Source organism: Ornithorhynchus anatinus, chromosome 2 (genome assembly GCF_004115215.2).
Source record: "Ornithorhynchus anatinus isolate Pmale09 chromosome 2, mOrnAna1.pri.v4, whole genome shotgun sequence".
In the NCBI taxonomy this organism is placed as follows: domain Eukaryota; kingdom Metazoa; phylum Chordata; class Mammalia; order Monotremata; family Ornithorhynchidae; genus Ornithorhynchus; species Ornithorhynchus anatinus.
Window position 1 is genome coordinate 112,687,078 of NC_041729.1, and position 26,611 is coordinate 112,713,688.

General features: G+C 44.7%; 2 protein-coding genes and 1 non-coding gene across 4 annotated transcripts in view; 2 read left to right on the forward strand and 1 right to left on the reverse strand.

The window, feature by feature from the left end:
* Nucleotides 1-3,024, forward strand: part of RNF149 (ring finger protein 149) — a 35,644-nt gene extending 32,620 nt beyond the window's left edge. For both annotated transcript variants that reach the window (XR_003756948.2, XM_007666535.3), the window contains one exon: nucleotides 2,274-3,024. Coding sequence is in view for 1 of the 2 variants with exons in the window: in XM_007666535.3 (XP_007664725.1) it covers nucleotides 2,274-2,383 (110 nt within the window). In the remaining variant the exon portion in view is untranslated. The remainder of the gene's footprint in view (nucleotides 1-2,273) is intronic.
* On the forward strand, nucleotides 563-677 carry LOC114809482. Its single transcript, XR_003757266.1, has one exon. It is a non-coding gene; the product is annotated as a small nucleolar RNA SNORD89 (small nucleolar RNA).
* A 4,286-nt stretch (nucleotides 3,025-7,310) lies between the features above and the next one.
* CNOT11 (CCR4-NOT transcription complex subunit 11) lies at nucleotides 7,311-26,609 on the reverse strand. The gene is made up of 7 exons (XM_029058406.2): nucleotides 26,059-26,609; nucleotides 18,375-18,539; nucleotides 15,366-15,518; nucleotides 13,191-13,393; nucleotides 10,315-10,517; nucleotides 9,441-9,537; nucleotides 7,311-7,669 (listed from the first exon to the last, which is right to left on the reverse strand). Exons 1-7 carry the CDS (start codon nucleotides 26,477-26,479, stop codon nucleotides 7,472-7,474), a joined length of 1,440 nt encoding a protein of 479 aa, XP_028914239.1. The 5' UTR covers nucleotides 26,480-26,609; the 3' UTR covers nucleotides 7,311-7,471.
* Nucleotides 26,610-26,611: the final 2 nt, after the last annotated feature.

Below are 26,611 nucleotides of genomic sequence, written 5' to 3' on the forward strand. Positions count from 1 at the left end.
ACAAATTAGTAATTAGTTAAATTTTTCTTTTTGTGTACAGTATTACAGTTTGAATACTGCCCTAAAAAAACAGTTCAGGATTTTCTCACACAAGCTGCGTATTGAGTCCTCCCTTTCCTTGTCTTAGCAAATTTGTTCCTGGGTTTTCTTCGTTGATACACTGCAACAAGCAACCTTAAAGGGGATCAGGATAGGTAAAAATGGAGAGACCAGAATCAACAGGCTAGCCTTTCTTTCTAGGGATAGTTCTTGGTGTTTCAAAAGTTTTTGGAAGGAGATCATTTGACTGAAAGTCCTTAGTGCCTAGTGCAAAATTAGAATTTTGTCATGATTCATTTCTTCATTTTCAAATGCATGGTGCTGTGATGTCAACATTTTTGCAATTGTGAGTTACGAAGGAACCTTTTTTTTTTTTTGCCTTCACTTGATGTTTTTTCTTTAAAAATTATCCAGAGTTTTTCAAAATTCACAGTTTGGAGTAGCAGTTAAATTAGTTTCCCTGACAGCAGAGATTCCTGTTCAGGAATAGTTTCTGGAATTTATGAAAGCCTTTCCTGCTGGCACTGAGGAATGATGACAATAAAAGGCCGAATTGCAGTGCTTCCATAAGCAGTTTGCTCTCTACATGGAGCACAATGACAAAGACTCCTGAAGCGAACTATTGATCTGACCTCAGTTATTATTATTAATAATAATAATGGTATGTGTTAACTCACTATGCTTCAAGCCTTGTACTAAGTGATGGGGTAGATACAAGATAATCAGGTCCCACATGGGGCTCACAATCTAAATAGGAGCAAGAACAGGTATTGAATCCCCATTTTGCAGATGAGGGAACTGAAGCACAGAGAAGTTAAGTGACTTGGCCAAAGTCACCCAGCAGCCAAGTAGAAGAGCGGGGATTAGAACCAGGTCCTCTGACTCCCGGGCTTGTGCTCTTACTACTAGCTGCGCTGCTTCCCTAATGTTTGCCTTGAGTAATCCTCTCCCAAAAAACACAGTAGAATGACTTGCTTTAAAGTGGTTCCCCAGAAGAAATGGTTTGATACACTAAAGAATGACTAAAGGCTTTTAAACAGGTTATGGATTGGTGTAGTTGAAAAATCTACAACATTTTTTCTTTTGCTTAAAATAGCTTTAATCACTAAATTGAATGGGCTCTACTAGAATTAAATTACCACCAGAAGAAATGTGGCACTCCAGCCCTTGGCTGTTGTATTCTAAATTTTCAACTGCAGAAATTAAATTTTATTTAGACACTAGGTCTTTCGATGTTCTTTGAAAATAATACAAAGTAAAAATATTCTCAAGTAGCATGTACTGGTTTTCTTTAATGAGCTCTATGAAGCACACTTGTACTTCTCCTTTCCCGTCTCCTACCCTCCAACCAGAAGTGAGAATTGAGTGGCTTTGCTCACAGTCATGGGACTCTCGTGTTGGTAAATGGCTTCACTTACCAACTTCCCACGTGGGTGGAGGGCTGTGTACCCAGGCTTGGGCTGGTTGTCAAGGGACAGCATGGGGGCCAACGGGACTTGGAAATATAGCTCCTTCTGCCTGTGGTTCCTCCTATGAAATCCTGAGCCTGCTGAGGTAGCAAGCACTCAGCAACCGTCATTACTGCAGCCTTGACACCGGCACCATAGGGAGAGGGAGTTGGGAGAAGCCGGGGTGGGCATAAGTGCAGCGGCTACCATGTATCGACCTGCCCACCCGTTTTACCCACCAAAGTATTAGGTGGTAGAAGTGGTGCAATATCACCAACTCTCCTGCAGATAAACACTCACTTGCCCATCTGGGTGACCTTTGGAAGCTGGTGGTTGAATTCTGATCCTAGTGCATCCATTCTGGGTTAAATAGCAAGGGTCGGAGAGGATGGGAGGGAGCCCTCCCCACTGTCTCAATAGACAAGGTTGAAAGTCTACTGGTGAAAATCAGGGCGGGCTGCTGAAAGTGGCTGCAAACCTCCGCTGATCCATATAGTTTTTACAGGTCAGGTCAGCATAGAAATGACATGGAGAATCAATATATACTGGCACGTGTAAAGTGTTTTCACATGGTGAATACAGGAGGCAAAAGTTTAGGGACAGGTTTTACAGGGTCTTTAAATCTTACTGTGCATGACTTTCTAGACAACCTCTTCTCTAAGGTAGAATTTCTGATGAGGGTCCTCATTTAGTAAAAGTAAATATAGAAAGGGATGTATTAGAGTCAGTTCTGGACTAGTGCTCTTTTGCTGCAACAACTGCTGAAAACTTTTTTCTTTTGGCCAGGTGAGATTGAAGATACTGAAGCTGGAAAAAAGAAAATCGCCAATTCGGATAACTCAAGGCCGCTTTTTAACCTTATGTGGGACGGTTTTGCCTTTGTAAAAGCAGGATGATGATGACTTTTTCCAAACAAAGATTTGATACCTGATCCATAACCATTTCTTTGGAATGCAAAGTCCATTTCATTAGTTTGGTGTAAAATTACCTTCAAAATGTGATCCAGAATGATAGTTCTGTAACACGCCTTATTTAAGGTGGTGCCCTTCATTTTGGGAAAGTATATTTATTGGCTCCATAAATCCATATTTTCATTTAGTCACCCAAATTCAGGGAGTTTTTCTTCTACCTCCGTAAGACCCACCCAAATTATGTGCTACATTTAACTGTGCACCTTGTTTTCCCTTAGTGAACATAGAACTATTCTTTGAAAGGTCAAGGGAATACACTTTTATATTTCAGAAACCTATACTGTACTCTCTCAAGCTCTTAGTACAGTGCTCTGCACATATTAAGCACTCAAATGCCATTCATTGATACAATAAATGGTCTTTAGCTGCACATGGGATGACGTGGGCCATTTGAAACAAACCAAGACTTGATTTATGGAAGCAACTTAAGAGAACCTAGTTATTTGTTCATGAAATGATTACTGAGCCTCCACAAATGTGCTGTACAAAGAACATCTGACCTGATTCCTGACCTTTCAGCATGTTTTGACCTACACTGGAGATCTAATGAAAGTTTTTCAATTCAATTGGTGTTACGGTGCATTTATTAGGGGTCTTATTCTATGTTCATATCCTAAAACTTCACTGATTTAATTCAGCTTTTGTTTTCTGTTTCACTTAGAATCATCCCAGTGGCCTTTTCCTCTCTTGACCTTACTGCAGTGGAGTGTATTCGAGTCCCACCCCCTTTCTGCACCACACTTCCCTTTTAAATCATTCAGAGGGGAGAGGTGTAAGGAAACACGCTCACTCTCTATAAATGTATTAAAATGTCCCAGCCCTGCACAGCTGAGACAGAGGGAGGAGAGGAGCGAAGAATAGCAGGCTCCTGAGAGGCCTTCCCTTGGGGCAGCAGGTGAGGGCTTGGCACTGGAAAGGGATTGTCCAGGATGCATCGCTTCCTAAAAGTGGGGCCATCCCTCCCAGATCTTGGAGTTGTAATCCTCTAGACTGTATGCTTCTTTTGGCCAGGGAATGTGTCCATTTATTGTTATATTCTCCCAAGTGCTTAGAATAGCGCTCAGCACACAATAAGCACCCAATTTAATTGAATGATTTGCACAAACCTGACCTCCCCTGGCTGCCACAAATATGCTGCACTGGGCCTGAGAGAAGTGTTACACTGGCATTTTCTTCCCCTGATGAGGGAATGTAGTTCCACTTCTTACAACCACAAACCCCAGATCATTCTGAGGTGTAAAGCAACAATACTGTAGAGCGTGGTACTAATTTTGTGAAAACAGGAAAGAGAACACATCTCTCTTGATGGGGGCAATTTCCCTGCAAGCCTCAACACTGTGGTGGGGAGTGGGTCTACTGCCATAACCCCAGCCCCTTTGGCTCCCACCTCTTTTAGGATAGAAAGGATGGAGGAATGGGGCGGGGGGAGTTCTGGGGGAGTTTCATGCTGCTGCTGCTTTGAAGACAGGGAAAGGGGAACAGGATGGACACTGAGGAGATATGAGGAAAAGTCCCACCCTTTCTCCTCCCTGGCTTTGTTCCCCTCTCCACTCCTTCTCTTACCCACCCCAACATTGCTAGACCAGTTACTTCATAGTTCCAACAACTTAGACAAAGGAGGAGGTGAGTTAAGGAGGCTGCTTATCCAGTTGTAAGTCCGTGGAAGCAGGTAAGAAATAAGCTGGAGTGCTGTGAAGCAAACTCTTAGTTCTTGGTGTATGTGTAGAAAACTGAACCTGTTGTTGGATAGGAATTGTTTCTCTCTAGCTGAATTGTACTTTCCAAGCGCTTAGTACAGTGCTGTGCAGCCAGCAAGCTGCTCAATAAATACAATTGAATGAATGAAGAGTGGATAACGACTGTAGGTTTAGAAGGGAGATGGGTGCAGAATGCTGCTTTATAAAAATTTGTGCAACAGTGAACTTTGGAGAGGAGAGGACTGGAGAGGGAAGATGTTGGAGGCAAGGAGACTAGTGAGTGAAAAGAGCAAGAGAAGGAAACTGCAGAGCAATTGAAAAACAGGATGTGAAACAGGAGAGAATTGTGTCTGTAAAATGAAACCTACAGTGAAATTCTAGGAAGCAGATGATTAACTGCTGAAAGCATCAGGATGATTGAGGAAAATTAGAACACGAGAGCTTTAACCAGCAAAGGGATGCGGAAAATTTTTGTGAACTGCCTCACTGGAACTCAACATATATTATTCAAGAGACCACTCTACCCAGCTTCAAAAAAGCCCTCCTAAAAATCGCACCTCAAATAGGCCTTCCCTGACTAAGCACATTTCTGTTCCCACTCCCTTCTGTGTTGCCTGTGTACTTGGATTTGTACTCCTTAAGGTCTTGTGACAGTTCTTCCCTGGAGAATGCTGTTCATAAAACAATTTTGGAGCTACAATCCAAAGTTTAGCTGGCAACCTAGTTTTTAATAAATTCATTTGTTAACCTCACTGTGCCTGCCAGAGAATTCACTGGTTAAAATTTCATTCAATCCAAAATTGCCTCACCTCTTCTTTCATTTGAATGTGACAACCTGTCACCAAATCCTTCACAATATTACTAAAATTTGCCATTTCTTCCATCCAAACTGCTGTTATGCTGATCGAAGCATTTGTCCTATCCCACCTTGACTACTCCTCTCTTCCCCACTGTAGTCCATAGTTCACTCTGCTGCCTGGATCACTTTTCTATAAGAACATTGTCTGTTTCCCCACTCAAGAACCTCCAGTAGTTGCCCATCTACCTTCACATCAAAAACAAACTCCTTACCATTGGATTTACCATTTAAAATAGTCAATCACGTTACCCCCTTTTCTCTTATCTTAATGATTTCCTTCTACAACCCGGCATGTTCACTTCACTCCAATACCAATCTATTCTACTTTGATCTTACCAACCCCCTTTCCCATGTACTCCCTCTGGCCTGGAAATGAATTGTATTTATTGAGCCCTTATGGTGTGCAGAGCACTGTACTAAGCTCTTACGAGAATACAAGAAGCAGATACATTCCCTGCCCACAGTGAGCTCATAGTCTAGAGGGAGAGACAGACATTAATGTAAATTATAGATATGTACATAAGTGCTGAGGGACTGGGAGGGGGGAATGAATACAGAGAACAAAGGGTGACACAGAAAGGAGTGCTTTGAGAAGTAGCTTGCCATCCAGTTTGCTGCTTTGAGAAGCAACATGACCTAGAGGATGTCATAGCCCTGGGAGTCAGAAGGACCTGGGTTCTAATGCCAGCTCCATTTTCTGCTGTGTAGCCTTGGGGAAGTCGCTTGTTTTCACTTCTCTGTGCCTCATCTGTAAATAGGAATTAAGACTGAGTCCCATGTGGACTGTGTCCAACCTAATTAACTTAAACCTACCCCAGCACTTACAGTGCCTAACATTTAGTAAGCACTTAACAAATACCATTTTAAAAAAAGAATAGAGGACTTAGGAAAGGCCCCTTTCAGAAAATGTGCCTTCAATACAGCTCTTTGGGGGTGGGGGGGAGCAGTGATTGTCAGTTATAGAGAGTGAGGGTGTTCCAGGCCAGAGGTAAGTCCTAGGTAAGAGATAGGTGGCGAGATAGACTAGATCAAGGTACAGTGAGTAGGATGGCATTAGAGGAGCATAGTGTGCTAACTGAATTATAGTAGAATAGCAAGGTTATGGGAGTGCTCCTTTAAAGCTGATGGTAAAGAGTTTCTGTTTAATGCTGAGGTGGATGGGCAACCACTGGAGGTTCTTGAGGAGTGGGGCAAGATGAAGTGAATGTTTTTGTAGGCAGGAGAAGGAAGTATGAACTGGAGTGGGGAGAGATGGGGACAGGGACATCAGCAAGGAACCTGTAGCTGTAATCAAGGCTGGATAGGCTAAATGCTTTGACGTGGTAGCAGTTTGGATGGAAAGGAAAGAATGGATTTTAGCAATGTTATGAAGGCTGAACCAAAAAGATCTAGTGATAGATTGAATACGTGGGCTGAATGAGAGAGGGGAGTACTCGATAACGCCAACATTATGAGCTTGTGAGACAGGAAGGATGGTGATGGGAAGGGGTTTGGTTGGAGAAGCAGCGTGGCTCCGTGGAAAGAGCACGGGCTTTGGAGTCAGAGGTCATGGGTTCGAATCCCAGCTCAGCCACTTGTCAGCTGTGTGACTTTGGGCTAGTCATTTGACTTCTCGGTGCCTCAGTTACCTCGTCTGTAAAATGGGGATTAAGACTGTGAGCCCCGCGTGGGACAACCTGATTCCCCTGTGTCTACCCCAGCGCTTAGAACAGTGCTCGGCACATAGTAAGCGCTTAACAAATACCAACATTATTATTAAAGCTCAGGAGTTCTATTTTTGACATTGAAATTTTCCATCTTCTTATCTGATGGACCACCACTCTCCCCCCTTCAAAGCCTTATTAAAATGACTTCTTAAGAGGCTTTCCCCAACAAATCCCTCATTTCCCCTACTTTCTCTCTTTTCCACTTGGATTTGTACCTTTATTCAGCTCACCGTCAGCTCCACAGCGTTTCTGTACATATCCATATTTCTTTTTATGTCTGTTTTTCCCTCTAGACTCTAAGCTTCTTGTGGGCAGGGAAGGTGTCTACCACCATTGTTATACTGTACTCTTTGAAGCACTTGGTACAACGCTTTGCCCACAGTAAGTGCTCAATAAGTACCAACAACTGATTAATGTGACATTTTGCCTATCTGAGACTTGAAGTCAGGCTTTGATTTTTAAAGCAAAAAAATATATATGCTGGTCAATGTCTTACCTATAATTCTTGATTGCAATTTCTTCCCCATGCCCTCCCTGGCCCAGATGCCATGACTACAGAGGCAAAAAGATGAAAATACTCCACTCTCGAATTTTTTTAAAAAAAGGTTATATTAAAGCAGAAACACAATCCTTGCTTTTAAATTGATGAAGCTCTCTTTATATTAGGCCAAACCGTCCTATCAGGTTCCAGTAGTTTTAAAGATTAAACAACTTAAAAACAAAGCGTTTGGTAAGGGAGCTTGCCGAGGCTTTACTTTGAAGTTTTAGTCTCTGAAGGATTTTCCCCAGTGTCCAATGTCTTCAGCAATCGGAAAAGGCCAGCTGCTTCTCGTATCCGACTAAATTCAATACAGAAGGCCTGCACCTCTATGAACAAGTCCTGTACGTTAATAATTTTGTTTCGTATCAAAGACTGAAGAAAGACACAGACGAGACGCACCAAACGATTCTGAAATAGAACAGTTTATATTTAGTATGTGAAGTAGTTTTTTAAAAATAGCTATTATCCCAAACTCAAAGCCAATTCAAACTAAGTTTAGGGCTATTATGAATTACTACCTTTCTGTTACAAATTTGCAAATGAGTACTTTTGCCAATGTTTATCATTACTGAACACTTTTATCTGGGTTTAAATATTTTTTTTTTCCCCTACAAAAACAGTGTCAACCATAACTAGTTCGGGGCAAGAAGTGGTAAGATGTCAAAAGGTAAATAAGATGTGGTCTGAAAACATGAGCCCAGATCTACAAAAGGAGTTTAATGAACGTGGTTCCTTTCTGTTGTGGGGACGGAGGAGGGATTAAAAACAATCCAGATTGTTTCACTTGCCTTGCCTGTCCCCAAATAAGTGTTTTGTGTAACCCCTGTTTGCAAAACAAATGAAAACATCCCTTCACCCACTGAGTAGTAAACTAATGGAATTCATTAGTTCAAGAAGCAGTGGAGGCAAAACAGGTTCAAAGGAAGTTGATGCATTTGCTGAGGAGAGAACCATAAAAGATAATTAGAGGGAACAGTTACAGATGTTCCTCCCAAAATGTTAGGATGGATGGCAAGGAGGGCAAGTTCACATCACACAGTTCCTCTAAGTATTCAGTTGCTAACGATGGAGAGCCAATGCAACATTGGATGGAGCCTTGTTCTGACACAGCTGTGGCAACGCTGATGGTACAGAATTTTCTGTTGAATGAGACTGAGCTAAATGGGTTTTGGTTTGGTGAATTTATCAAGGTGTCTTACTACGATCAAAACCTGGTTCTGGTTCTCTGGCATATGCTGAGGGAATGGAAATGAGGTGCCAGTTGGTCAAGAAAGCCAGTAACAGTCCCAAAGGAACTACGCTCAGGAAGGGGCTTTGCATGGGTCAGAGGGCTACCAATTTCAGAATTAAAAATTAAGTCCCTATCCATCCTAGTTCTGCTGGTGCTTGAAACAGGCATTCAGTGAGGTGCAGATTGCTTGCTAATCAGAGTAACAAAATACCAGGCCACATCCTTCCCCTTGCTATTGGAGGCACCCCTGCTAGGAGATCTTACGCCAAAAGTTCCAGGAAAATGGCAAACTGCTTGACTCTCATTTTATGGCTCAGATTTTCACCCCTGGGGGTGAGAAGAAAGGCAACATACTAAGACACTGCTGCTTGGAAGTTTTCCCCTTAGGGTTCAGTGTTGGGGGAAAAAAAAGAGGGGGGGAGGTGGGATAGTACTATTTAGATAAATTCTGGAATTTCTTTTGTTCAAACCAATATCAGAAAATCCTAAATTTAACAATTTAACAATTTTCCCAAAATGTATTTTCAGCTGCATTCTATATCTACTGAAGCAATTTAACCAATTAGGTCCCCCAAAATTTATCCAAATATTTTGGTTATTTGAGAGGAGAGGCAAGAGCTAGCAGAATCCAGCCAAGCAGATGCCCAGATATACCTAATTTCGGTGAACCCACCGAGCCCAAAGCTGCTCACAGGAGATGGGGTGGGCTCCTGAAAGCCCACCCAGGGTCCAGATAATGGATTTTGGTATCTCCTGCTTTTCTTCTCAAATGTCCAAAGAGTTAGCTGTAATTGACCAATAGGAGTGAGAAAAAAATCTTTAAAAAAGGAAACTTGGTTCAACCTAAAAGTCTCCAGGAAGTATGGATTTGAACAGAACCAAAAACAAAGGGCTGTACTGCCAAGAGGAATTTTGGTAAACTGTCATAAATAATTACCCACAACTCACCTGCATATATTTGTCTTTAATCTGTTCACAAGTAGAAATGCAATTTGAAATATAAAGGTGAATAAATTCAGGAGGTAGATCAACTGCTGTAGTAAGTCTGTTTAAAAATGTAAAAGTAGTTAACTGAATAACAGAAAATTAAGAATCAAATACAGTAAATGGTGAATAATCTTGATTAAGATCCTTTATGGGCAGGGAACATGGCTTACCAACTCTGTCATACTGTCCTCTCCCAAGTACTTAGTACAGTGCTCTGCACACATAAGCATTCAATAAATACCACTGACATTACGCACCATGTGAGATCATTACCATCCTACACATACAAGGAATAAAAAAAGTTGTCAGCAATGACTTTCAATTCCTACTGGGCTCAGTGTGAGGCTCAGAGAAGTTACTTAACTTCTTAAGTTGAAGGTAACACAACAGGCAAGTGGCTGAACTAGGGTTAGAACCTTGGTCCCAACTTCCAGGCCTGTTATCCAGGCCTTTTTCCCTAAGCCATGCTGCTTTCTTGGTGGTTCCTCCCTGCTATAAGGAGTTATGGGGCAGTGGGGAGGATCCATCAGTTCCTTGGGGGAATGGGATCTCTCTTCTCAGGGAAAACTGAGGTCTGGAAACAAGAGTAATGATGGTGATGATGATGCCCTCCAGGATTTTCCTGCCACCCAAATTCATGGATTTTACATATGGCCCATTTGAGCTTTTGAATTTATAGGTGGTTGGCAAATCTGGACAGCACTCAAATGAGCCAAATCCGTAACCCTGAAACAAAACTTACAGCATCATAAAACATTCACACATACGTCCCACACACCCACTCACTCCAATGTAAAGAGTTGACATTCAAATAAATTCCCAAAGACACACTTACCGATTTACAACTTCCATCGAATGTAAAGACATGTCCATGTTGACCAGGACTGAAAAATACTCTGTGATCTGGCTTGACTGCATTAACTTCAGCAACATTTCTATAGCCACTAAAGGATTGTTTTCCACTAAATCAGGAAGTTTGGCAGGAGTCAGACCAATGTGGTAAACAAGTTTGGGATCCTTTTCTAATTCTCCAAGGAGCTGCATAAAGCAAACATACAAGAAGTAGTTTAGATTCAAATTAAAAATCAAGTTACAAGCACAAAAGCATGTAAATACAACCTGATATGACTTAGAAATAATTTCCTCTGACAGTCAATCTACAACTAGTCAGATTGGGAGCCAAAAAGTCACTCATTTATTTCTGGCAGCCCCTCCGAAAGGAAAACTCAAAATTTAAGGAGTCGGTCACTCCTTGGGGGTGTCAGAGGAGAGTGAGGGGGAGGGAGCTAATCATTTAAATAGTGGGGGCCGAGCTATCCTGGGGACAGGTCAGGAGAAGACTTCTTCCATTTTTGGATCTATAGGGCTTTCACCAAGAAATGAGAGTCCTTCTGCAGAGTTGGCAGGCAACTGAGCAGGGGCAAGAGGAGGGAAGAAGCAGGAAGCGTTCTTCATCAAGGGCTGTGAACAGCCTGGAGAACAGAAACCAGGCCCCCAGGGATTTAAGAGAAACTTCCCTCACCACTGCAGGTCTGGTACAGGTTCATTCAGTAGGGCAGGAAGTCACCCTTGCCTGAGAACAGATTAAAATAGAACTCTCATCTTTACCCCTACACCCTTACTTGCCCAGCATAGTCAACACCACCATCCTCCCCATCCCAGAAGAAGCTGGAAACCTGGGCGGTGTTCCTCTTTCCTATTATTTAGTTCTCCCACACATTTTACAGGCAATTTCTGCTGGTATTTCCTGCACAATAACTTCTGGACCCACCCTTCCCGCAAACAACTCTCACCCTGGTACAAGCTCTGGTCTTGCCTCGGCTAGGCTCCTGCATTACCTTCTCCACTTGTCTCCCAGCCTCCAGCCTTTCCTCTATCCAATCTATACTACAAGCTGCTGCCAGCATCATCTTCCTGAAACATCACTTGGTCCACATCTCTCCTCGAAACCCTCCACTGGCTCCCTGTGTCTCTTTTTTGAGAAGCACTGTGTCTTAGTGGAAAGAGCACGGGCTTGGGAGTTAGAGGTCGTGGATTCTTAATCCAATCCCGGCTCTGCCACTTATCGGCTGTGTGACCTTGGGCAAATCACTTAACTTCTCTGTGCCTCAGTGACCTCATCTGTAAAATGGGGATTAAGACTGTGAGCCCACGTGGGACAACCTAATTACTTTATATCTCCCCCAGCACTTAGAACAGTGCTTGGCACATAGTAAGCACTTAACAAATATTATTATTATTATTTTGCATTACACAAGAACTCCTAATTGTGGTACTTGTTAGGTGCTTACTATGTGCCAAGCACCATACTGAGCACTGCAGTAGAGGATAAGCAGGTCCCAAATGAGGCTCACAGTTTAAACAGTAGGAAGAACAAATGTTGAATCAACACTTTGCAGGTGAGGGAACTGAAGCACAGAGAATTTGTTAAGTGACTCACCCAAGGTCAAAAAGCAGACAAGTGAGGGAGCCAGGATTAGAAACCAGGATCTCTGACTCCCAGGTCTGTGTTCTTTCCATTTAGGCCACACTGCTTCCCTTCTCACAGCGGGTTTTACCCCACCTTGCCTAATCTGCTCTCTTCACCCACTCTTCTCCAAACAGCTGTCTTTATTCCTTGCTAGCCATCCTTTTAGCTGTACCTTGCTCTTAACTCTCCCACCCTTTGTCCCCTCACTTCACTCACTCTGGTCCCCCACCTTCAAATCCCTAGACAGATCACAGCTCTTCCCACCTTCAAATCCCTCCTAAAATCTCACCTCCTCTAACAAGCTCTTCCCAATTAATTTCCCAGCACTTTAGCCAATATCTTCCCTTCAACTACCTCTGGCATTTATGACCTTCTTCATACCCTTGTTAGCACTATTTGCTCCATTTATTTTAACAGGCTTGTAAATATTTTAATTTTGTCTTTGGCATTAAGATTATACACTCCTTGTGCGCAGGGAACGTGGCACTGTTATTCTGAATTTCCCAAGAGTCTGACACACTGCATCACACCAAGTGGATGATCAATAAACAGTACCACTCCTCCTCCTCCTCCCATTTCCACTTCTACTTTTGCTAGAAAACTTTTTGCCTAAGAAAAAGTATTTTGAAGCAGGATTTTGGCTTATCTGTTGCTTAAATCCAAATGACGTTTTTGGTCATTTCAATTCTGAAACCTAAGGGGCTCTGTTGGTCCTGTTCATATCTTTCTGATGCTAACCTGCCTCACTTGGCAACCTATGGTAACCTGACAATAATAAAAAACTATTAAGATCACTTACCACCTAGTCTGGTCTCAGCACCCAAAAACATTATGGAATTCTGTGATCAACTCAACTGAAATGGCCAATTTTACATGAGAAAGCACTTACAGGGTAGCTTTCTCGCATCTGGTTCTATCCTTTCAAATCTGCTCCTGAATGAAACTTGAATAAATATGTGGACTATTTTTCAGAAAGCCAACCATTCTTGATCCAAGTTAGAATCCCCGGTGGAAAAGGGCTTCATTTTAGCACACCATATATGGGAACTTGACACCAAGAGGCCCAATTCTGAGTCCTTATTTTCAATTCCTTTTATATACCCTCTGCTGGCTCTATTCTTCGGTGTTAACTGTCGCCTAGTGTCTTTCCCTCAAACTTCAAAAAAAAAAAGTAAATCCAACTGGAGTTTGCAAGTATGAAAGAGAAAAGATCTGATTCACAATTTCATCTTCTTACCCACCTGTGTTTGCTGTGGGGAAGACAGAGGGCTTTTGAATGCCTTGGCCATGATGCGCTTGATCTCCACACCGGTACTATTTTTAACACACATCGATTTATCCCATTGAATTGCATGGTCAGGCTCGGTTGGATTCAGCCAAGCCAGTTCATCCTCACAGATGTGGAGTGGAGGTGGTGGACGGATAAACTCCGGCCGAAAGTGACCTGTAAGGTAACGAAGTGTGTGTGGGGGAGGGCTATTTTTGACTCAACTTCCACCTGGCTGCTCTTTCCCTTCCATGTACCACTCTCAATAATTGAGAATCCAACCAATCAAAAGCATTTATAGAGCACTGACTTTACTAAGTGCTTGGGAAAGTACAATACAGAAGAAGTAATCTCATGGCATTTCCAAGAACACATACCACAAGGGTACAGGGGGTTTTCTGGGATAATATTTGAGATGAACAGATGAACTCTCTACTCACACAAAAAGCAGGTGCCAACCTAAGAAGCAGCATCAGCTATATTTCCTTTAAATAGGCAAGTTGTAACCAAAAAGACTGACAGATAAACTTCACATGTTTTACCATCTTGAACTAACAATAATAATAAAAATGGTATATGCAAAGTGCTTACTATGTATCAAGGGCTGTACTAAGTGGTGGGGTAGATAGAGTATGAGTCCGCTGTTGGGTAGGGATTATCTCTATTTGTTGCCAAATTGTACTTTCCAAGTGCTTAGTATAGTAATAATAAGTACTATTTAATAATACATACTATTGAATGAATACAAGACAGTCAGGTCAGATCAAATCCCTGTCCCACATGGGGATTACAGTTTAAGCAGGAGGGAGAACAGGCACTGATTCCCCATTTTACAGATGAGGAAACTGAGATACAGAGAAGTTAAATGACTTGCCCAAGATGAGGCAGCAGGCCAGTGGCAGAGCCAGGATGAGGACCTGGGATCTTTTCATTAAGCCACACTGCTTCCAAATACACATGTATTACCCAGCATGAATAACTGACTAGTTAGCAGAAATGTGTTCACGTGTGGTAGGAACTTCTAACCAACTAACATCCATCTTGCCAAAGACCTGGAGAGAGAGCTCCAGAAAGGGGGATTTTTTTTTTTAATTGGCATTTGTTCTGGGCTTTCTGTGTGCCAGGAACTGTACTGAATGCTGGAGTACATACAAGCTAATTAGGTTGGACACAATCCATATCTCACGTGGGGCTCTCAGTCTTAACCCCCATTTGATAATGAGATAAGGATGCAGAGAGGTGTCAGAGCAGCATGGCTTAGTGGATAGAGCCCGGGTTTGGGAGTCAGAGGTCGTGGGTTCTAAATCCAGCTCCACCACTTGTTTGCTGTGTGACGTTGGGCAAGTCACTTAACCTCTCTGTGCCTCAGTTACCTCATCTGAAAATGGGGATTAAGGCTGTGAGACCCTTGTGGGACAAGCTGATTACCTTGTATCTACCCCACTGCTTAGAACAGTGCTTAGCACATAGTAAAGCGCTTAACAAATACTATCAATATTATTATTAGAGCATGGGCCTGGGAGTCAGAAGGTCATGCGTTTTAATTCCTGCTCTGTCACTTGTCTACTGTGTGGCCTTGGGCACATCATTTCACTTCTCTGTGTCTCAGCTACCTCATTTGTAAAATGCGGATGAAGACTGTGAGCCCTATGCAGGACGGGGACTGAGTCTGACCTGATTTGCTTGTATCAACCCAGTGCTTAGTCCAGTGCCTGGCACATAGTAAGTGCTTAACAAATAATATTATTATTATTATGTGACTTGTCCAAGGTCACATGACAGGTAATAGGTGGACCTGGGAACCTAGGTCCTTCTGACTCCTAGGACCGTGCTCTTTAAACTAGACCTCGATGAACTCAGCCTTCCCCAGAAGAGGTACGCTCTTCTAGTCCCTCTGACCCTTCTCCTTCAGGACCTTGCAGATTGGATCTGTGCTGATGCCATTCCCTTCCCACCCAGTGCTGCCCAGTTGTTCAATGGGGCCATTTATCTAGTTCACCTGAACAAGGCAGCAGCTTAATTTACACACGAGAACTGTAGTCCACAAATAATTCCTAGAGAGTTGCTTGTGGTCTTGAGAAACTGTCAACCAGCTTCTGAGGATATGTGGCTAAAACACAATTCAAACTATGCAGACGGATATACGTACTTTCAATGGGAGGTTTTGGTCCGCTGACTAAAGCTTCCGTGATCTGTGAGGCAACGGAGCTGTCAAAACCAGAATTGGAGGAATCTGGGTCTGGATCACTGAGAATGCTAGGGAAGCTGGCCTTGCTCTGGGTTGGTAATTCAGACTGGCGTTCTGAAAAAGAAGACCGCGTTGGAATTCAGAAGCCTCCCTTCCCCTCTCCCACTTTTGAAAAGTGACTAGTTCATTAATTACATAGTCGAGAGAAGAAATAAAGAGAGAGCTTGAGGTTATCTAGGCTGAACCTCTCTGGTAGATGGGAAAAATCTACAATCTTCAAGGAGGAGATAGCACTCCCTCCTAGGTCTCTGACTAAGAGAAACAGTGTTGGTCTAAAGATACTACTTTTTCCCCAGGAGGTAGGAGAAAAGAAGGTGGGGGAAAATGTGTTTTTAAAGTAACTGGGTGTTCTAGGAGTACATCTGTCAACATATTCTGAACTCCTCTGAGAATTTATATTTGTGTCACCCCAAGAATACACACAGTTGGTAGGTATGCATTGAATACACACTTCAGTGCACTCAGGTCTTATACTATTTTCCGTTAAAAGGAAGTCTGCAGGTCCCTGAAATGAGACTAACATGCAGAATTGGGAATAAGACCCCACCTTTCAATAAAATTGAATAATTAGATACTTGTTCTCATTTGAGTCTGAGCACCTTTCCATATGGAGTCTTCTTAAGAATTCCTATTCAGTGTTGACTAACTAAATATGTGAGATTTTTAAAAGATGTTCCAAAGGGGCTTAGAGAGAAGAAAATGTGCCCCACTTTAAATCCAAATAGTCTGGTAGTCTGTCCCCAGAACCAGTCCTTGGCTTCACTTGTCTGTTCAAGTCTTTACATATGTATATATATAGATAGATATATGTATATATATATAAAACTAAGAACACATGCATTGCACCATTCATAAATACAAGCAATTGGAACATCAAACGGTATGCCTACCAGCAGGGAAAATGTTGCTTGAAGCTAATCAATCCCAATGCAATATAGCTGAATTTTAGACCTTCAGAGAGATGTTTTGTGTAGCTAGTTCCAAAGCAGACAGCTGTACCATTTTTGCACTTGTGAAAATGAATGGACTGGGAAATCTTCAGTCTAGGTAGAGGAAGACTACAATCTCAGTTAAAGCACCTTGCCATACTTCTCAATCCTTACTCAGGTCAATTTTCAGTTCTGCTCCAAGTGCCTTAGATCGTTCTTGGGAGGTGGTTCAAATCATCGGAAATGGATGTGATTAGAGACTTAAGTTCCAGTAGATGTAAACACTAAACTGAAGCCACTCGATTACACACCTTTTTGTCAAAGTTTTCACATCTAACACTTCAATGCACCCATTCTTATACTAATTTTTGTAAAAATAAAATCTGCAGGTCTCTGAAATCATAGAGGCAAACGTGCAGAATTGGGAATAAGACCCCATCTTTCAATAAAATTAAATAATTAAATACTTGTTCACATTTTAGTCTGAGCACCTCTCTGTATGGAGTCTTTTTAAGAATTCCTTGTCCGTGTTGACTAACTTAATACATGAAATTTTTAAAAGATGTTCCAAAGGGGCTTAGAGAGAAGAAAATGTGCCCCACTTTAAATCCAAATGAAAGACGTGCCATCTGCCCAGAAACTTAAATCTTTTATAAGACTAGCTAGTATTCACTCCTGACAAGGGACATTTTTGAGGGAGGTGGATAAATTTATCACACATTTAGATGACTGGGAAGAAAAGAGTCCTTAAGAGTTCTAGAGGAAAGTTTAATACAATGAATCACGGCCAACTGAACACAAGAATTTAGAAAAGGAAACAGAGGTACAATCATAAAAACAAGATAAACTACTTCACTGAAAAGTCACTCAGTACAACCTGACCTGGGACCTGGCTTTACATAGGCAAGCGGTTCAGCCCATGACAAATACATGGTTGTGAAAAGGGCTCGAATCACTCCTTTGCTAACACTGTAAAATATCTTCGCTTTGTTATGTATCCAGAGAGCTCCTTCTCGCAACCTTATGCTCGGTCCTTGGTCGAGGGAGTTGGTTTTGAGTGAATGAGGTGAACAGGAGGACTTTTAGTAGTCAGCTCTCCCTGCGCTAGCACAGTTCGGATGGCGAGCACATTTTGGGAGGAGATCAGGGTCGGGACGTTACACTCTGGAGAAGGTTAGTGGACACAGGAGGCAACTGATGTTCCAGATTTATACTTGTGGAGGGGTGGGGAACTTTCAGGGACTGATGAATAGGACAACTGTAAACAACAAAGTTGCCCCTGCTAGAGTAGGTTTATCTTTCATCCCAAGACCTACACTTCTCCTTCCCAACACACTCCCATCTGCATCACCCCTGAAAGGTCAGTGCCGCTTCTGCTAATGCCGTAAGCACACCTCTGGGCTGGCCCATTCCCTTTCCTCCTCTCCCACCAGCAGCATCACCAGCTCCTGCCACCCTAGGCAACCAATCAATCCACGGTATTTACTGAGAGCTTACTGCAGGCAGACCACTAAGCCCTGCCACTGCACTAGCCGTCCCTGCAGTTTCCATTGATCTTGTTCCCATTTTACTGCCTCAGGAAGTACAAAAACCAGAGAGAGAAAGCCAGAGCAAAACCACACAAGAGGACAGCTACTTCAGGCTAAATGTGATACACAAAAAAAGCCAGTTATAACTTGGCTTTTAAAAGCTCGCCTTCAAGAAGTTGGGGATTTACCTTAACGCCAAAGCAAACCGTTTCTATTTGAAACAAACCTGAGGCGGCTACTGAAACAAGCTGAATCACATTGAAACAGAACAGGGTCACAGCACATACTGGCGACAGCACAGAATTCTGATATTAGGGGTAAATGTTTTTCATTTGTAATTTCCCCATACCTTCTAATCAACCAAGTGTTTTCACAAAACAAAAGGTCAGAATTTGTCCTGAAGCGCCTGACTGGGTTTGACACCAAAAAAGGCTGGACTACAATTTTCTTACCAGCCAGGGCCAACTGTAGCCCACTGATGTCCACATTCTGGGCCAGGTTCCCGACATCCATTAAGGCAATCTGTCGAGGTGTCTTTTTGAATAGCTCTCTGGGAGGAGCTAGCATCAACTGGGAAAGGAAAAACTTTTCAGGAGGAGTTATGGGAGGTAAAAATCCTGGAAAGAAAACAGAAAGAGATTTTGGGGTTGAGAGTCATTTGACCACACCGAATGGTTTCCCTGCAAAGCTATTTACATGTTTACATTGGGACACTACTCTCTGGCCCAAAAAGCAAGGCAATTTTTAACACTTGTGAGCATGAGAAGCACTTAGCGATTACAGCCATCCTCAGCTTTAATTATATACACATATTAATGTATTCATCACCCTGACATGTTCTTGCCGCTACCCCATTCTCCCTGTATGCCTGTACTTCCTTCCTGTACTTCTGTATGCCTCCCTTAGACTGTAAACCTCATAAGGGCTTCTGGTGCACTCGCCCAACCTTTAGCACAAAGCTCTGCACTCAAGAGGCACTCGGTAAAAAAAAAAAAAAATTGATTTAAACTGCTTAAGGCCCTCCAAACTAATCATCAACTTAAAATGGGCAATAAAACTTTCAACTCATCAACTTTACTAATGCAGAGGAGCATTCCCATCAGTAACCCTCCACCTTTTCACCTCCCAAATATGCCCCAGTTTCCCACATTCCCAAGAAGCCGTAGTTCCCCCCAAGTCCCCTGTCCCTGCAGGAACAACCACCATTACTTTTCCACCAGCAGCAGGGGCAGCAGGGCAACTTCACATATACGCGAGAATGGTTTCTCTGGCCATGTGGGTTTTCTAGGTGGGCTTTGACACAGGACTGGAAAGGAGAGCAATTTGGACAAAGGTTCCCATGGTGGAGCACAGCCAGTAGGTTCTCAAATCTCTGGGGAACATCAGTTGCCTCATGGAGCGATTGTGGGTCAAGGTCTCCAAAGCTGCTGAATTGAGTTTGTATTTTTTTTAAACTCTTGACAAAGTATTTTCTTTGTTCTTTTGGCTGGGCCCCTCTTTTGGTTTACTTGGGAGAAACACCAGATGTTCAGATCACATGACCAACCCAGCAGAGCAGAAGTTTGATAACCTCTACCTCAATACCACATTCTAAATCTAAATTCCCCCTGCTTCTGATTCACCTTCTCAAACTCCTTTCCCTGCAGCCCAGTTCTGCCCTCAACACCCACTGAAAATTACCTTTACCAAGGTCTTCAATTACCCTGAAAAGCACAGACCTCCTTTTGCTTACAGAAGCCTCAATCTTTTTTATGGACTCAGTACTGTTAGAAGTTGGATGCTGGAAGCAGCATGGCTTAGTGGAAAGAGCCTGGGCTTGGGAGTCAGAGGCCATGAGTTCAAATCCCAGCTCTGCCACTTGTCAGCTGTGTGACTTTGGGCAAGTCACTTAACTTCTCTGTGCCTCAGTTACCTCATCTGGGGATTAAGACTGTGAGCTCCACATGGGGCAACCTGATTACCCTGTATCTCCCTCAGGGCTTAGAACAGTGCTTGGCACACAGTAAGTGCTTAACAAATACCATTATTATTATGCGGCAGAACTGGGATTAGAACCCAGGTCCTCTAACCCCCAGACCGGGGCTCTTTCCACTAGGCCGTGCTGCTTCGAGAAGGACATTTCATCGGCACCCACGTTCAGACCAGAGCCGACTACGATTTCACTCTTTGATCCCCACATTAGCTCGGTAATTTGTTCTTATTTCTATTTAAAACTGTTGCCCATTTTGTTACCCCAGGAAGCTGGGTAGCCTGAAAATATCAGTAGGCTCAAGGGGGACTTGGATGAATTTTATGGACGAGAGGTCTGTCCCAAAGCGATCCTGGAGTACCCACCATCTCAAGGCCAAATGCTATCCCGTGACCGCCCAAGCCAGTGAGGCGGAACTTGGAAGTGCGGGTGGGATACCGCCTCCACATCAAAACTAATAAATTGACAGCCCAAGTCAGGAACACAGAAGGTGTCCCTTGCCCCAGTGCCAATCAAATTAGGCATGGAGGAGGGGGGAGGGCGGAGATTGGATAAAATGAGGCCGGAAGCTGGAATGGCCTAGGAGCACAGGCGATAAACACCGCAGCATCTGACCTTCTGTGCAGCAGAACGAGACTTGCAGCAGCTGGCTGCGGGTCACCTCTGCTCAAGGCGTGAGATGCCCGCTCTGCCTGCACCAAGTCAGGAGCCCTGGGATGGGTGAGTGTCCCACTGATCGCTCGTGGGTGGGAGCTGGCCACTTCACCAAGGGTGTGTAACGCATAAGTGGTTTCCTCCCAAGTGGGAAGTGCTCGTGGGCGGGTGCTAGCCGCCTCACCACATGCAAACAAACCATAAGTGAATTTCCCTTGGATGGGACCTGGGTGTTTTATCACATGTGAGTAACACATAAGTATATTCCTCCTGATAGGGAAGCTCTAATATCATTAAGTAATCACTTTCCTCCCAAAAGAGAGGTTCAATTCGCCGCATCCAAAATAATCAAATAATTCAATTCGCCTCACAGAATAAATTTTGTATAAAACTCAGTCTCTCTCTTTCCGGTCTCTCTCTCACCGCACCAATTCCCGAACAAACCAGTCCCTAGGCGACGGGTGACGAGGTCCTAAAAAGTAGCTGAAGGGAAAAGAAAGGATACCAAGGAGGGCATCATTTATTTTGTCAAAGCAGTCCTATGCTAGTGTTGGAAGCAGGACACTTGCAGGAGGAGATTTAGGGATAGCCCACTGATGTGACACTGCAATGCCGGTATGTATGTCCTTTGCATTTTCCTCAGAGCAAAACCCATTTCAAGACATTGGTCATTTCCTATCTGGATAACTTAACAGTGAGTTTATCCTCTGGTCCCTCCTTAAGACCACCATCAGTGTGACCTAGTGGAAAGGGCACGGGCCTGGGAATCAGAGGACCTGGTTTCTAATTCCTAATTCCCGGTTTCTAACTCCACCAAATACCTACTGTGTGACCTTGGGCAAGTTGCTTACCTTCTCTGTGTCTCAGTTCCCTTACCTGCAAAGTGGGGATTCAATACCTGTTGATCTTGTATCTATCCCAGAGCTTAGTACAGTGCTTGGCACATATTAAGCACTTAACAAAATGACCACAATTATTATTAGTAGTATTTCTGCATTCTTAAAGACCTTCAATGATTCATCTTTCTTCTGTCCCCACATCCAGGCCAAATTCCTGATCGTGATTTGCCAGGCCCTCCACCACTCTCACTTTCATTCATTCATTCATTCATTCAATCATATTTATTGAGTGCTTACTGTGTGCACAGCATGGTACTAAGCGCTTGGAAAGTACAATTTGGCAACAGATAAAGACAATCCCTACCCAACAACGGGCTCACAGTCTAAAAGGGGGGAGACAGACAACAAAACACAACACGTAGACAGGCATCACTACCATCAAAATAGATAAATAGAACCCTAGATAAATGCACATCATTAATAAAATAGAGCAATAAATATGTACAAATTTATACAAGTGCTGTGGGGAGGGGAAGGGGGTAGAGCAGAGGGAGGGAGTAGGGGCAATGGGGAGGAGAGGAGGAGCAGCAGAGGAAAAGGGAGGACTCAGTCTGTGAAGGCTTCCTGGAGGAGGTGAGCTTTCAGTAGGGCTCTAAAGGGGGGAAGAGAGTTAGTTTGGCAGATGTGAGGAGGAGGGCATTCCAGGCCAGAGGTAGGACGTGGGCCAGGAGTAGACGGCGGGACAGGCGAGAACGGGGAACAGTGAGGAGGTTAGCTGCGGCAGAGGAGCGGAGTGTGCAGGCTGGGCTGTAGGAGAAGAGAAGGGAGGTGAGGTAGGAGGGGGCAAGGTGATGGAGAGCTTTGAAGCCAAGAGTGAGGAGTTTCTGCTTCATGTCAAGGTTGAAAGGCAACCACTGGAGATTTCTGAGGAGGGGAGTGACACGCCCAGAGCGTTTCTGCAGAAAGATAATCTGGGCAGCGAAGTGAAGTATAGACTGAAGCGGGGAGAGACAGGAGGATGGGAGATCAGAAAGGAGGCTGATGCAGTAGTCTAGTCGGGATATTAGGAAAGATGGTACCAGCAAAGTAGCAATTTCGGTGGAGAGGAAAGGGCGGATCTTGGCGATACTGTGAAGGTGAAACCGGCAGGTTTTGGTGACAGACGGCATGTATGGGGTGAATAAGAAGGCAGAGTCAAGGATGACACCGAGGTTGGGGGTTTGTGAGAAGGGAAGGATGGTAGCGCCGTCCACAGCGACGGGAAAGTCAGGGAGGGGCCCCTTACTTACACCACACTTCTTTATACCACCACCACCGCCATCACATAAGAACATTAAACTACAAACAAGGTCACTGCTAGGTCAGACAAATGATCTATCCAGCCCTATCTGATTGTGGCAACAGGATGTTCGGAGCAATGTAACTGCTACCCTTCTTGCCCTCCGCCTTAACAGCAACGGATGGGTGAGTTAATATTCAAATTTCTCCTTTAGCAAACTATTTTCAACTTCTGGTACTGGGATTTATCCAAATCCCTCAAACCTCCTGGCATACTTGGCCGGCACAACGTTGTGACAGATGAATTAAGTGGACATACTACCTGCTACGTGAAGATGTGTTTCCTTTTGTTTGTTTTGATCGACCACTCTCTAGCTGGGTGGCAGCGTGGACTAGTGGAAGGAGCATGGGTTTGGAGTCAGAGGACCAGGGTGCTAATCCCAGCTTCGCCACTTGCCTACTGTGTAACCTTGGATGAGTCACTTAGCATCTCTGTGCCTCCGTTTCCTCTTCTGAAAAGAGCGGAGATTAAATATCTACTCTACTTCGCATCTACTCTATGATCCCTATGTGGGACAGAGACTGTGTGTCTGATCTGATTATCTTGTATCTACACTAGCGCTAAACAGAGTGCTTGGCACACAGTAAGCGCTTAAATACCACAATTATTTCTCAGCTTCAGTGGATGTTCACTCATCCTGGTGCCTTGTGACTTGAATCGCAACACCCTTCAGAACTTTTTAATTTCAATCTTATCCCTTAGTCTTTGTCTTTCCCGACTGAAGAGTTCTTACCTTTTCCAATTACCTTCTTACAGAACTGGCTCCAACTTTCTAGTCAACTTGAAGGACCCCTACATCCCTGGAGTAAGAATCAGGAACGGAGGGTGGGCCACCATCTCCACTGCCCAGCGTGGACCATCCTCCCCACCTTACTGGCATGCAATAAGGGTTTAACAAATTCATTCATTTACTCAGACACCCAATCACATTTATTGAGTGCTTATTATGTGCAGAGCACTGTACTAAGCGCTTGGAAAGTACCATTCAGCAATAGAGATGATCCCTGCCGACAACGGGCTCACAGTCTGGGTGTGGGGGGGAAGACAGACATCAAAATAGCAAACAGGTGTCAATATAAATAAAGAGAATTGTAGATATATGATAATAATAATGGTATTTGTTCAGTCCTTACTATGTGCCAAGCACTGTTCTAAGCACTAGGGTAGATACAAGGTCATCAGGTTGTCCCACGTGGGGCTCCCAGTCTTCATCCTCTTTTTCCAGATGAGGAAACTGAGGCATATTCATTCATTGGTATTTATTGAACGCTTACTGGGTGCAGAGCCCTGGACTAAGCTCTGGGAAAGTACACTTCGGCAACAGAGAAGATAAGCGAGTTGCCCATAGTCACATGGCTAACAAGTGGCGGAGGCGGGATCAGAACCCACAACCTCCGAGTCCCAGGGCCAGACCATTTCCCCTAAGCCACACGACGTCACATCAAAACAAGTAAAGAGGTAAACCTAGAAGGGGATAGAGAGTTGTGGCTATGCACACATATATTCATTCATTCAATCGTATTTACTGAGCATTTACTATGTGCGGAGCACTGTACTAAGCGCCTGGAAAGGACAATTGGGCAACAGAGACCGTCCCTGCCCATTCATTCATTCATTCCATTGTATTTATCGAGCGCTTACTGAGTGCGGAGTACTGGACTAAGTGCTTGGAAAGGACAACTGGGCAACAGATAGAGACCGTCCCTGCCCATTCATTCATTCCATCGTATTTATTGAGCGCTTACTCTGTGCAGAGCACGGTACTAAGCGCTTGGAATGTACAATTTGGCCACAGATAGAGACCATCCCTGCCCATTCATTCATTCCACCGTATTTATTGAGCACTTATGGTGTGCGGAGCACTGGACTAAGCGCTTGGAAAGGACAACTGGGCAACAGATAGAAACCATCCCTGCCCATTCATTCATTCGTTCCATCATATTTATTAAGCGCTTACTATGTGCGGAGCACTGTACTAAGCACTTGGAATGTACAATTGGGCAACAGATAGAGCCCGTCCCTGCCCACTCATTCATTCATTCCTTCCATCGTATTTATTGAGTGCTTACTCTGTGCAGAGCACGGAACTGAAGCGCTTAGAAAAGACAATTGGGCAACAGATAGAGAGCATCCCTGCCCATTCATTCATTCCACCGTATTTATAGAGCGCTTACTGTGTGCAGAGCATTGTACTAAGCGCTTGGAAAAGACAATTGGGCCTGTCCCTGCCCATTCATTCATTCATTCCATCATATTTATTGAGCGCTTATGGTGTGCAGAGCACTGTATTAAGCGCTTAAAAAGGACAATTGGGCAACAGATAGAAACCATCCCTGCCCATTCATTCATTCCACCGTATTTATAGAGAGCTGTGTGCAGAGCATTGTACTAAGCGCTTGGAAAAGATAATTGGGCCTGTCCCTGCCCATTCATTCCATCGTATTTATTGAGCGCTTACGGTGTGCAGAGCACTGTACTAAGCGCTTAAAAAGGACAATTGGGCAACAGATAGAGACCATCCCTGCCCATTCATTCCATCGTATTTATTGAGCGCTTACTGAGTGTGGAGCACTGGACTAAGCGCTTGGAAAGGACAATTTGGCAACAGATAGAGACCATCCTTGCCCATTCATTCATTCATTTCACCATATTTATAGAGCGCTTATTATGTACGGAGCACTGGACTAAGCACTTGGAAAGGCCATTTGGGCCACAGATAGAGCCCATCCCTGCCCATTCATTCCATTGTATTTATTGAGCGCTTACGATGTGCAGAGCACTGTCCTAAGCGCTTGAAAAGGACAATTGGGCAACAGATAGAGCCCGTCCCTGCCCATTCATTCCATCGTATCTATTGCACGCTTACGATGTGCAGAGCACTGTCCTAAGCGCTTGGAAAGGTCAATTGGGCCACAGATAGAGCCCGCCCCTGCCCATTCATTCCATCGTATCTAGTGAGCGCTTACGATGTGCAGAGCACTGTCCTAAGCGCTTGAAAAGGACAATTGGGCCACAGATAGAGACCGTCCCTGCCTATTCATTCCATCGTATCTATTGAGCGCTTACGATGTGCGGGGCACTGTCCTAAGCGCTCGGAAAGGACAACCGGGCCACAGGCAGAGCCCGCCCGTGCCCAACGAGGGGCTCCCAGCAGATGAGGCGCCCACACGGACACCGCTATTTCTCTGGCCGCCACCGACGCCAGGCCGGGGGGGTTGGGTCTCTGGCCTCGTCCGGCCTCGTCCGGCCTCGTCCGGCGCTGTGCGGAGAGTGGGCGGCCGGACGGAAGGAAGGACGGAAGGACCGGCCGGGCGGGAGGAGGGGGAGGCGGCTACCTGAGAGCGGGGGCCGGTCGGGCTCCTGTCCGCCCCGGCCGGGCGGCGCGGGGTTGAGCAGGTGGGCGAAGCTGGCGGCGAAGGGGTTGGCGGCGAGCGGCTCGGTGCGGTACATCTCCCAGAGCAGGTAGAGCGCGGTGAGGCGCTGCGCCGCGCTGGGCAGCAGGTCGGGCTGCTGCAGCAGCATGACCAGCACCGAGCCCAGCCGGAAGTGGTCCGCCTTGCTGAAGTAGTGGTGGAAGGCGCTCGACAGGCCCTCGAACGTGCTGCCGCCGCCCGCCTCCTCCGAGATGATCCCCAGCAGACTGGACAGCTCCTTCGGCGACAGGCTCATCCTGCCCAACGCCACGCCCCCGCCCGCCGGCTCCTCGCACGCCTGGACGCTGCGGGCCGCCGGGCTCCCGCCGCCGCCGCCGGGCATCAACGCCGACCCCCCGACACCGCCACAGCCCGGGCCGCTCGTCGTCGTCGTCGTCCTCCTCCTCCTCCTGCTCCTCCTCGTCGTCGGCGGCGTCGTCGTCGCCAGCGGGAAAGCATCGCCGCGTCGCGCTGT